Source organism: Apaloderma vittatum, unplaced genomic scaffold, assembly GCF_000703405.1.
Source record: "Apaloderma vittatum isolate BGI_N311 unplaced genomic scaffold, ASM70340v1 scaffold3039, whole genome shotgun sequence".
NCBI classification, from domain to species: domain Eukaryota; kingdom Metazoa; phylum Chordata; class Aves; order Trogoniformes; family Trogonidae; genus Apaloderma; species Apaloderma vittatum.
In genome coordinates this window covers 1-12,572 of record NW_009734453.1, presented here as the reverse complement: position 1 = coordinate 12,572, position 12,572 = coordinate 1, and the positions used below count along the sequence as shown (strand labels likewise).

General features: G+C 38.4%; 1 protein-coding gene across 1 annotated transcript in view; it reads right to left on the bottom strand.

The window, feature by feature from the left end:
- MRE11A (MRE11 meiotic recombination 11 homolog A (S. cerevisiae)) overlaps nt 1-12,372 on the bottom strand; it is a 19,158-nt gene extending 6,786 nt beyond the window's left edge. Inside the window, exons 1-11 of the mRNA XM_009876255.1 lie at nt 12,353-12,372; nt 11,746-11,878; nt 10,697-10,857; nt 10,016-10,103; nt 8,731-8,872; nt 6,949-7,063; nt 5,705-5,890; nt 5,068-5,239; nt 4,434-4,514; nt 3,733-3,859; nt 1,781-1,884 (exon numbers count right to left, since the gene is read on the bottom strand). Of these exons, the coding sequence (XP_009874557.1) occupies nt 1,781-1,884; nt 3,733-3,859; nt 4,434-4,514; nt 5,068-5,239; nt 5,705-5,890; nt 6,949-7,063; nt 8,731-8,872; nt 10,016-10,103; nt 10,697-10,857; nt 11,746-11,878; nt 12,353-12,372 (1,329 nt within the window). The remainder of the gene's footprint in view (nt 1-1,780; nt 1,885-3,732; nt 3,860-4,433; nt 4,515-5,067; nt 5,240-5,704; nt 5,891-6,948; nt 7,064-8,730; nt 8,873-10,015; nt 10,104-10,696; nt 10,858-11,745; nt 11,879-12,352) is intronic.
- Nucleotides 12,373-12,572: the final 200 nt, after the last annotated feature.

Genomic DNA, 12,572 nt, shown 5'->3' with positions numbered 1-12,572 from the left:
ATAGTAGTTGCTACTGGGGGTGTTTTGTAGCCAGTCTCTTCTCTATCCTCCTTCCCCAATAGAGTAAGGAGAGACATTGAGAGCGAAACCCCTGCATGGAGAGATATATTTAAATTGCAGCATCTTTTGTTGTAAACTACAGCACAGATAAGTTCTCAGTAATAAGCAGGACATATGCTGATTAATTATTTTTGATCCTTCCAGGTGGCCTTCAGGAACTGTTCTGAGCATTGCATTGGAAGGAGAAAACATTCACTGAAATAATGCTGTGCAGAGGAATAATTTTCACAGCTATTATAAAAAAAAGAAAAAAGAAAATACAAGCACCTCAAAGGAGTGACTGATTCTAATGAGGCAAATGCAGAATGTTCATGTTTCAGCAATTAAGCTTTCTTCCAAAGGGGGTAAAGAAAAAGCTTGGTAAAGTGACAAAGAGCAGCGATTTTAATTCCCAGGCCTCTGCTTACCAGCAAGACTGAAACTGAACAGTCTAGAACTTGTTAGATGGCTTTGGTCTGACAGTTTTTGAACATCCAGCTACAGCCCTGTGCCACCTCAGGGTCCAAGGACTCTTTTGTTTCCCTAGTCAAACAAGATTAGGTGTCCCACACACTCTGAGGCACAAGCTACCTTAACACAATATTTAATATCCCTGTCGTTATTTTGGGCCACAACATGCTGTCCCTCCCTCCTTTTGGCACTACCAATAATACTTTAAAACATATTAGCCCCCTACTGCAAGCCTCCCCAGAATATCAACGGATTCTCACAAGTCTTTACAGTTACTGTAAATCCAGTAACTGAGCTGTTTACGCAAGAGCATACAAACTACTTGGGAAGATGGTTTAAGAAGGGCAGTGTTTCAGAATAAGAGATGAAAAGAGATTAAAAGCAAATTTTTTTTTTTTAATAGAACAATATAGCGTCCATTCTTTGACCCTGCTACCCCTCCCCGTGGGATATAGGGGTGGCAGACATTCGAAGAAGTAGCTACTTCTCAACCAGTCACCAGGGCATGACTTAGGCCATCCCAATACTGAGACCTAATATGTCTAATTCTAGGCAAGAGGATATAATTTAGGCAATTTTTACCGCAGGAATACTTGCTCTAATGATTGTCTATAAGACATGCTCTGAAGTAGTCCATCTGAAAGTTATGCTTGATCATCTAGATCAAGCACTTGGGTGTCTGACTCGCTGATTATTATTTTTTACCTCTGAGACATTACTGCCTTTTTTGGAAAAGGGAAATAAAGCAGGTTTAATGAAAGAGTGGGAAGAAAACAAGCAAACTGGGGGGCTCCCTTCCTTCAACCTGCTCTGCTTCAAATACATGGAATTGTACTACGTTTGAGGACACAAATATACTGCAAAGCAACAAGTTACTCCAAGTCAGCTGGTAATAGTAAATGCTACAGTCTCACATTCACCCGATAGTAAATTAAGGTAGTTTCTCACTCGGAGCCTGCTGCTCACATTTTCTCTCTGCAAGAACACGACACATTCAGCACAGGGCAGACACTGCAATTCAGAGGAAGAGTTATCATCGCGTTCTCAAACCAGCCTGTGTTCACACACCTCATACAACCTACACGCAACAGTTACCCGTTAAGACATATACTCCATGCAGGAATTCACAACACAGTTATACAGGAAATAAATTCACTTCTTTGTGGATGTCGAAGCCTTTTCAGGGCACACTACTTAGATTAAGGAAGCAAAAAAGAGAAAGAAGATTGTACTTAATTTAAAAAAAAAATCATAAAAGGTAGAAAGCTACCTTCTCTGCCGTCTGAAAATACTGCTTTACAAGGTCTTCCACCCTCAGTGTTGTCCCCTCAGAAGCAGGTCTTCTAACGAGTTTTCCAAAATTAAGATCGTTGTCTAGAACAGAAAAGCATAGTGGCATCATCACCTACATTTGCAGCTTTTCATCATCATCGCACAGACAGTAATAGGACAACAGATACTGCAGGGCTCTTACGAATTGTGGTCCCTTTCATACGTAGAGTCTATTGTCTGGAAACACAAGCAAACATCACAGATGCAATAACTGCACAAGACAACTCCACTTTCAGCAGATACAAAGCATTCTTCTAGAGTATCAAACATCTATAATTATAAATTGAATACTGTGTCCTGAATGTTATCATAATTGAATTCCAGAAGATCACAAAGGGAAGAAAAATCAAAGGACCCATCAAAGCACAGAGGTCTTTTTTATAAGTAACTCTGGCACTAGAGAAGAAATTTTCCTCCAAAGCAGAATGACTTATTCTCAGTAGAAGATGTTCAGAGCTCATTAAGGCTGCCCCCAATACTCAGGCAGTGAGGTAGGAAAAACAGAACCATGAAAGGAATCATCAGCTGAGGCTACCCCATACAACACAAAGGAATATGAAGTGACTAGAGATTGCTTTCAGACATCTGCACAGGCAGAACTTCTATCAGTTTTTATGACAGAAGAAACGACTTCTGAATTCTTGAAAATCTTAACATCACCTGTGCTGAACCACATCATCATGTTCACGCGTACTGAAAATTCTGACTGCTTTGTTAGCCACCTCCCTTGCATTCACAGATGTCTAATAAAGCAATGCAGAAAACCATGGCCTTCTTTTTACATTCTCTTCCTGAAGCAGAGATGGCACATTAAGTAAGAACAATAAAAAAAAAGTACTTTGATGAAACATGGTGACAAACGTGGTCACTATCTTCCACTCCAAAAATGTTAATGAGACTACATGATGATTAAAAAAAACTAAGCAAAATGTAACACAATCAATACAGCATGATAAAACCCCCCCACTCACTAAATGAAGTTTTTATTCATGAAACACGATGTTTTGACCTTTATAAAACTGACAATGTAAATAAAAACTGCAAATGGAATTAGAGTACTTACAATGCACTAATGTGAAATATTAGCAGATCTTTAGCACAGAGTGTTCTTGTGCAAGCTGTATCTTCATTAACAACTATTACAAATCCAGTATTTGGGCAACATCTATTAACCATTTATCAAAAATTCTAGGCACAGTGTAAAATGCTACAATAGTAACAGACACTATGTTTCATAAAAATGCTTGAATAGAGACAGACTTGGAAGAGACAAGGTGAGAGCACCTCATACACATGATTAATGACAGCAAACAAAATGCTGTCAGATTTTTCACACCTTTCTTTTTTTAAAACAAACAAACAAAAAAAATCCCCACAAATATCTCTCAAGCCCACCCCCTCCATTGCTATTTTAGGTATAAATAAATTACTACAGCAATAAAATTGAAAACCAAAGGGAAAAAGCATGACACATCTCTTCTTGCAGAGCGCCCCAAACCAACCACCTCCCTCTGAAAAGTCTCAGGAGCGAGATGTTTAACACGTTTCATGGTCATTATCATAGAATCATGGAGTAAAACTCAGTCTGCTATGGAGCTGTATATATTACTATAAGCAAGTCAGTAAAGTTTGAGGTGAAATAAAATAGAATTATTTACAAATAACTGTCAGAAGATGCTGTGCTGAATATCAAAATTTTAGACGAACTGAGAACTAGAACAGAAATACTTGTGCAAGAAATACTTGTGCACTTAAATGAGACTACGCATCCTTATTCCTTCCATAACACAACAGATGGAACACACCAAACCTGTGCAGGTGCTGGGTAACAAAACAAAGGAAGAAGAATGAAAAGCAAAGCAAGCCAATGATTCCCTCCTTCATAGTTACCATTTTTCCCTTTTTGTTCACGACGCCTGAAAAAGTGTATGATGTCTTTTGGGTTAGCCACCCTGTCGATGTACTTCTGGCTAAAACGATGGACACTGAATGGTTCAAAGCCACCTGCATAGTCAACCTAAGAGAGGAAAGGACCAATTTAAATATGAAAAAAAACCCAGAAATAAAGAAGCTACACAAATAGAGTTTGTTACCCTTCAGAAGAAAAATTTAAGTAAAAAGCCAACTTAAAATTAATGCTTTACCATACTATAGTACTTATAAAAATATAAAATAGTTAAGGGATGATAGCAGTTATTAATAATATCAACAAAATAGCTAACAACTACCCAGATTCATAACTAGTTCCTAACTTCATTTACCAGTGTTCAGGGAAGTTTCCATAAATTGGGTTAGGAACAAACACAGAAGAACATAACTTCAGAAAAACTTCTCTGTCAGTGGTCACTTTTGATGCCCTTACTCAGCCCAGCAGTAAAGTCCCCTTGTGACCAGTCTCATCCTTTACAACCAAATACTGGTTAAACCACAGGTAAACAGAACTGGGCTACAAAGGAAATTTGTATTTGCCCATACGAAGTAAGAAGTCTTCTATATTATGTTTTTGCACAAAAAGCATGACTTTCCTCTGAAACTTTTCACAGTGACCTTTCAAAACAAAACACAACAATCCAAACTGAACAAGCTCTTACTCGTAATCTTATGAGAGGCTTCTCTGGCTGGCGTGGATTTCCCAAGCGTTCTCTTTCTGCATTGTCCAGCATCAACTCCACCTGTGAAGCAGAATTAGAAATTCAGCTCCACTTTGTTCTCTAACAGATGCCCAAACCCTTCAAGTATAACTTACCTTCCAGATACAGCACAGTCCAGCAGTATCTGCTGATCACTCACACTGTTTTATTTTACAGCCATCATCCTTTGCTAAATTTCTAGCTCCACGGTACAGCAGGAAGAGATTTAGGCAGACCCAAGAGCAACGAATAAACCTGCTCAGCCACTTCTGCCCCAGCTCTCGGGGTTTAGGGGCTCCTGTTCATGCTGGTGGCAAAGCACATCCAGCCCCACCCCACTCAGAGGTGGGAGGTTTGGCACAAAGATGACTCAGACCCCACAGAGCAGTTCCAGAACAGGTCATGCCTGGGAAAGAATCTGGAAGTCAAGGCTGCAGTGAACGTCACAGAATTAGCTGCCTACGAAAACACTGCCTACGTCCCTCTCAAGTGTAAGATGGGGCAGGGCACAACATCTCTCATCTTCAAGTCTGAAAACCAGTCCCACTCCTTGTCCATACACCGTTATCCTGATGCTGAGAGCAGTACAAGTTACCTTTTCCATGCAGAACGCTTGTATCGCCTGAGTTACTTTAGGATTGTCAGGATTAAAAAGATCAGGATGATCAGCTAGAACAATATCCTCCATTTGGAATGTCCGCACTGTCTCGAGAGCAATCTTCTGCATTTTCATTTTCTTCCCTTTAACGTGCAGCAAACCAATATGTCTAGAAGAAGAAAGGTAACTTACTAGAAGATAAGCACAAGAGAACTATGCTATAAAGATACGGTTTAAATTAATGTTTGTTTTCTGAGAAAAAAAAGTTTAAAAGCTACATGAAGTTCTTGGGTCTGTACTTTAGGCTTGGCCTTGTCAAACCTCGGTTCTCTTACATTTGGATTGTGCTCATTCCACACATGAGCACACGTACACAGCTCCTCGTATTCAATTTTATCAGAGTGTAACTCCTCTTAAGCAAGTTTCACTTGCTTCAGGAGTTAAGCTTAATCCCAAGTAAAGTAAAAGTTATTCTGGGCACTGATTTCATCTACAACATTTCTTACGTCACACTCTGAAGTCAATCCAGGTTACGAGACAAGTCCTTTCATACTTAACACAACTAATTTCTCCTTTCTCAACACAACACATGTAAGGCAAGTGCCAATAAGAACACAAAGAAAAGACCACACACTTCTTCACAGCTTCTCCGGGGGACAGAGATGTCACCACTGAACTTCCTGGCTGGGAAACATAGAAACGTTGCTGTTCATTTTGGCATGGAGCTATTTTACACTCATGTTCATGACCCCACACAACAAGATTAATGAAGTCATCTAAAAACTGCTCGGGAATGTAGTTAGTAGCTCCATGTTTGCTCCTGTTTGAGAAAAGAGAAAAATAATTAAAATGTGTACAGTCACGGCTGGGCAAGGAGGGGAATGAAGGAGTGTGATTTAAAGTGATGCAGAAACTCCAGCAAAAAACATCTGACCTCCATCTCCTATCAGGTGCTCATCACATTTAGTCCTTCCACAATTGTTTGAAGTGTTTGGTTAAATAAAGAGGCAATTTACACAGCTCATTCTTTCCTGCTCCCCTCCTTTTTTTTTTTTTTAACCTCCCTTCTTACCTGGCTTGCAAGAATTTAGGGGTTTTTTTTCTTACATCAGTGAGCACCTGGTGGCTTTTTTTTTTGGAGGCTTGGCTGGTTGGTTTGCAATGGTGGTGTAAAACCCACTGAACAAAACAGACATGGGACAAGCTACTCGTCACCCCTTTCCAGAAAGGAGAGGGGGTGAAGGAAGAGTGAGTTCCTTCAGCCCATGGGACAGAGACCAGTGCAGGGGGTTATGAGAGCTCACTTTCTTTAGTTCTGCCTCACCATCACTTGCAGATGAGGACTGAGCTCTTCGTCAGAAAAGAATAATAAGAAGAGATTCGGAAAAGAACTCTGCCTGTTCCTACCACCGCTGCTAGAAGCGTGCAGAGAGACAGAGCAGATGCTCCCTTTCTTCTGTTCAAGAGAAGCTGTCAAGTATCACAGCCCAAGGGGAGCTACAGCACTTGTCAAATTATGGTTCAAACAAGGATAGAAAATATAACACTCAGTTTAATTTCCTTCAGCTCTAACAAGCAGAAAAGACTTAATTATATGCATATTGTGCTACAAACCCTCCACCGCCCCTGACTAGAAGAGTTTAACAATAACAGATTTGCCACCATTCCCAAGTCATTTATTTCAACTCATTTCCTTTACAATTCTGCTGTAAGAAGAGCTGTAAACCAATGCTTTCATTTGGGAAAATTCTAAGAAACCAGCTACCCACAAGGAGCACCAACTGGCAGAGCTGGCTTTCTCATCTCTCCTTTTCAAGGCCCTTCCATGAAGCAACACACTAAGTTTAGAAGTCACCGTAATTCCTTCAACACTGTTACCTATTTTGATGAATCACAAATAAGTTAAACCAACTATCTTCATCTTCCTTTGGTCTCAGCATGGTTACTTGTTTATTGACAAACATACGATACAACCTCTCATCTGGAATAGCTCCTAGAGTGGACAAGAGACATTAAATCATCACTGTGTGCTAAACCAACTCTTATTTTACAGCACTTTTATCAGTAACTCTATTAAAAGGAGCATGAAGAACAAAACCTGTGGCAAGATCACATCTCCATTTCATGATCCAAGTAGTCCGAGGCATGATTATGAATTTGAACAGATCAAAGTATAAATTGACTATTTAACTATGCAGACTTTTGGAAATAAGACATTTTAAATCTACCTTTAAAATAACTGCTAAAATGAGTTTCATTACCTACATCTGGTTTGAGACCTCTTACCAGTTTCCTGTACCAAACAACTGACTATTAAAAAAATTAGAAAAAGTGGTTTGTTTCTTGTTGACAGAGTAAGCAGCATGTTTTAAGGTGAAGTCTAGAAACAGACACTATTGAGTCGAGGGGGAGTTCTTAAACCCGCTTTGAAATTCTTTACAAAACAAAAAATAAATCATGAATTTTGCAAAGTCTGTGCTGTCTCATGCAGCGGGGAAAAAAGTCTGTGGTACTTCTGAACTGTCTGTCACCGATTCTTTCCTTGACAGTTTTAATAAGGGAGAAAACAAACCCAAACCATTCACATCCAGGGTTCATAATGCATTACAATAAAATCCCACATAGAGTTTACATATTTTGTATACAAACAAGTGCTCTCTAAATCAGAGAAAAATCAAGAGAGTATATAATCCTGGCACAAGATGAAAGAAACACTTCAGGAACATGTTCAGGCAGCAACACCTCTACTTTAGAAAAAACTGTTGCATTTCCCTAGCAACAATTTTGTGTATTAAAAATTCAAATATCTTTTTAAAAACTTTTTTTACTGTGGTATTAGAGTCCATCACTTCTAACCCTTAGAGCATCTAGCAAGCTTTTGAAGTATCTCATTAAGCATGGGAAATCATGGCCAACTAGGACTTAATTTACAGCTATAAAAGTTGCTGGGAAATAAGCGTTTAAGCACTCACGACTAAACAGAAAATAAATGAGAAAAAAAAAAGATCGTAATAGTTAGCTTCTCTAGATAGAGAGCAGTCAAACATTACTACTCCAAGTAAGAAGTGTGAGGAGTGAGGAAGAGAATATGGAATGGGACAAACTCAAAAAGTCTGAAAAACTTTTAAGTTGAAAACTCACCCAAGAACACCTTTAAAATATGAAGCTCTAAGTTTCTTTAAAGAAATTGATGTCACTTGTGACAGATGTTACCTATGAACCCTTTCAGTCAGACCTGTCAGATATTAGGTTTCTGCTCAGGCAGTTTATGCTTTTAAATATAAACAGAATGGCACACAGACATAAAACATTTTAACTAAACAAGAGGAAGTAAACTTAATCCACAACAGTGAGAATTTAAGTGTGACTGCCCTGACTCAATACACAGGCACTACCCATGTCTAACTTAAGCAAGGTTCAAGCACAGAAATAAAGTTATTGGAGGACTTTTTTAGCATATATTTAAAAAGCAAAGAAAAAAACAAAATATGTCAGCCAGCCACAACACAGCAGGAGGAGAAACCTGACACTGTCACACAATTTATATACTTTAATTTAGCAGCACTTAGATCTTCATGCTTGCTGCAGCACAGTATGTTTGTGTCAACTTGATTTAAACACATCAACAGTCCAGCGACAGTCTGGCAGACAGACACTCACCCAGGCCATACAGAGCAATTTGTGTTCTACCCTTACGCAGTAAAATGGGATTGATATCTATTTTCTCTACAGAAGTCGAATATCCAAAGTGATTCAACAGTCCTGCACAGCTTAAGATATCCAAGGCACACAGCGCATCTGCCTGTAGAAAATATTCAGAAACAAATACAAAAGCTTCGAACAGAACATTTAGTCTTTGAAGTCTAAGTTAAATAGTTTTAAACAGGAGAGAGAACGTCTTCCCTAAGTAACTTCTGCAGCTGAAAAACCCTGCCACACATATTAGCTTTCCTGTAGTGCTCAGGGGTACAGAGGCAACCCCCTTTTCCTTACAAGTCTTGCTTCATTTGAACAACATGAAATTAAACATTAAATCATTCAGAGAAACAAACAAGAAAAAAACAAAACAACAACAACCAAACTAAGCAGTTAAAGTTTCTAAACTACTACAGAAAATGATCTGATTAAACTGACTGTTTCATATCAGGTCCAAAAGTTAAACTTCTGTTGTTAAAACACTCATCTCCACAATCATAGAATGGCCTAGGCTGGAAGGGACCTTAGAGATCACCTAGTCCAACCTCCCTGTTTTTTGGGCAGGGACGCCACCTCTCGACTACACCTGGCAAGACATGGGGACTGAGCAGGAATCGAACCTGCGGCCTCGGTGTTGATCCTTATTGCCAGCACCGCGCTCAAACCACTGAGCTGACCGGCAATACACTGCTATCTGATATAAAATACAAAATTATTAACTCAACTTAGGCACTTTGCTGGTTTCTGAATATCCTTTTCCTGCTTACTTTAATTCTTGATTATTAAACTATCATTCCATCATTATTAGCTTATCCTCCTGGAAAATTTAATATGTGTATCAATTGCACATGTACAAGTCCAGATATCAAAGCTCCCCATCTTTAGAACAAAAATAGGTTTCAATCTCTACAGATAGAATTTGTTTTAGAAACTTTCTGAAAGGCTTCCATTGCTTGGCATGAAAAGTGATTCTGCTCTCAGTGACGGAAATGTACATAAACTAAGAATTTAAATATAATTCATATGGATCCCATAACTTCTTTCCATTCTCTTTTTTTAAGGTCAGACCTAACTTCTTGTCACTAATTAATAAAATTCCTAAAGATACACAAAATATTTACATGATGAGCAGAACAACTGACTAAAACCAGTCTGTTCTCCATGAACTGTATTTCTATACAAGTTTCTATTTCTATAGTAGTATTACTTTTGCAACATAACACTATAGTACAATTACTGTAATAATTACCCCTGTGGGATCATCATGATTGCCATGAATACTAAAAACTGGGATAGAAATGTTAAGATTTCCATCCTGATAATTCACCCATGGAAACCTGAACAAGAAGAAAAAAAAGGAAGTTAAACTATATCTGCAAATTTGTGAATAATTCCCAATGCTCTCTTTAAATTAACATCATTGCAAGGACATGATGACAGCAACACAAGGAGTAAGTGTCTGCGAATAAGGTAAAGCTGCAGAGCGAAAGGAGATTCTTATTCATTGACTGTAGTAGCACTTCCCACTGGGAACAGGGTAGCAAAAAAATATAAATTGGTTTACTCATAGGATAGAAACACATTTCATAAATGTATCATATATCACAGTCCATAGAATCATAGAATGGCCTAGGCTGGAAGGGACCGTAGAGATCATTTTAATCCAATCTCCCTGTCATGGGCAGGGACGCCTCTTAACTAGATCAGGCAACACATGGGCAGCTCATTGAGAAGTTTCTCAAGTAGCTGTCTGCACTCCTTTAGAGATTAGAAAGGATGATACATGAAGTCATCCTGTAAAATGTCCCACACAAACAGGCCTAAAACTTCAAGGTTCCAGCCACGCTAGATATAAATCCGAAAAATCACAAACCCATTCAGCCAATATGCAAACCAAACCTTACACCATAATTTACAAGAACATACTTACTTGCTCTTGTGAAAATTAACTGCCTGATCACTCAAAATTTCAAACTGAACAGGACGATCACCCATGCAATATTTTCTTAGTGACTCCAAACAAGTGTGTACAGTTTTTCTGGAAGGTTTGTTATCATGGAAAAGGTCCCCACCTAATAAAACAAAGTCCACCTGTATGTAACAAAAAGCTCTATTATTTTAATGCAACATTTTGTATCACCTTGCAAGGCTTCTAAGCAAATTGTTTAAATTATTTCTTGTATGGAGCTCCACATAACTCCTCAAGTCTGGACCTCCACATAATACAAGTTGGTAGATATTGACATGATATTTAATTGCCTGATGAAACAAATATTAACTAAATTATGAATTAAAACAAAAACACAAAAAGACTCATTTATCAAGAGCTATAGGAGAACACAGTTGACAACACTGAAAAAAATCCCAGCGAAGTGTTCTTTATTAGAAGAGTCTCTAGTATGGCTCCTGAACATTTCCTTTGACAGGCACGACAAGATACATTATCTTTTCATTGTACCTAGCGGGAAGAAATCAGTAGCCACTGCCACATTACTTTGAGAAGATACTAACTGCAGTTTATGTATACATTTAGATTTGAAAAAGCATTAGGAAAGTAAAAAAAAAAAATAAAATCATCGTTGGAATTACATATAATTTGACTAAGAAACATTTAATCCTTAAAAACAAACACTTTGAAAGGTTCTAAATTCTTTTTTGCTACTTTCTCAGTTGTCTGAAGACTTTGTATCATCAACCTTCCTCTCCTCAATTATTTTCCCTCCTTGCAGTAACAAAGCCTCTCTAAATACCACTAGAACTAGTGCAGGGAGTCTAAAAACACTGTTAATGCTTTCACAAAGAAATAGGCATCTCTTTTAGTAAAGCATAAACATATCTGGTTGCAATAAATAGTTTAGTCACCTCATTTAATATTACTAAAGACTGTATCAGGACTAAGCTTTATAGCTTCCGGCAGGTTAGAATGTATTTTCCCCAGTCTCACTCCTTCACTCTCCAAAAAGCAGCAGGAGCACTCACTTCATTTTTCTGAGCGTGGTCCAGAATTTCATTAAAAGTTACAAATGTATCACTTCCACGCACTGGATCCTTCTCCAAATAGCCAAGATGAATATCAGTAGCAATAAGTATTTTAAAGGTATCTTCATCGTCCCTGAAAAGATTGGAAAATTTGTGTTAGAGAGCAATATACTTCAGAATTTCAACAGAGTACTGAAGTAAGCTGAGCTGTCCAAAGTCATTAAACTCATAGGAGATATAAGCTCTATCAAAATACTATACCTGTAATACTAACAAAACGTTTCACTACTTTTATTGCAAATAGCTCCTCACCAGAGATTTGGTTATCCAATCAGCCTACTCTAGTAAAGGGCTGCAGCCATCTCTGAATTATCTAATGAATAACTAAAGAATCCTTTGTATGTTTTCTACCTTTAAAAAGACCTGGTGAACAAACATTCAGTTTCTCTCTTTGCACCGGTAATCTATGTGTATATATATATTAAAGCAATTATGATGACCCTAAGGACTTGAAGGAAAACATAAACAACGATCCGAGCTCTTTCTAACTCGTTCCAAACAAACAAAAGACTTGCTAGCAGCTCTAACAGAACTGCACGGAGCTTACTGCGAGTTGACGGTACTCATCGTGGTGCCAAAGCTCCTCACAGAAACTCGGGACGCAGCTTCCTCAGTCAGGTCAGAAAGTCAGTTCTGATCTACATGGATGCTGTGCAGAACCTGAGCGACAAAACCAGAAACGAATGAGAAGGAAGCGCACAGCGAGCCACCAGTTACCAGGTCTCTACCGCTCATTATCGCGTGTAAAATAAAAAAAAAAAAAAAAA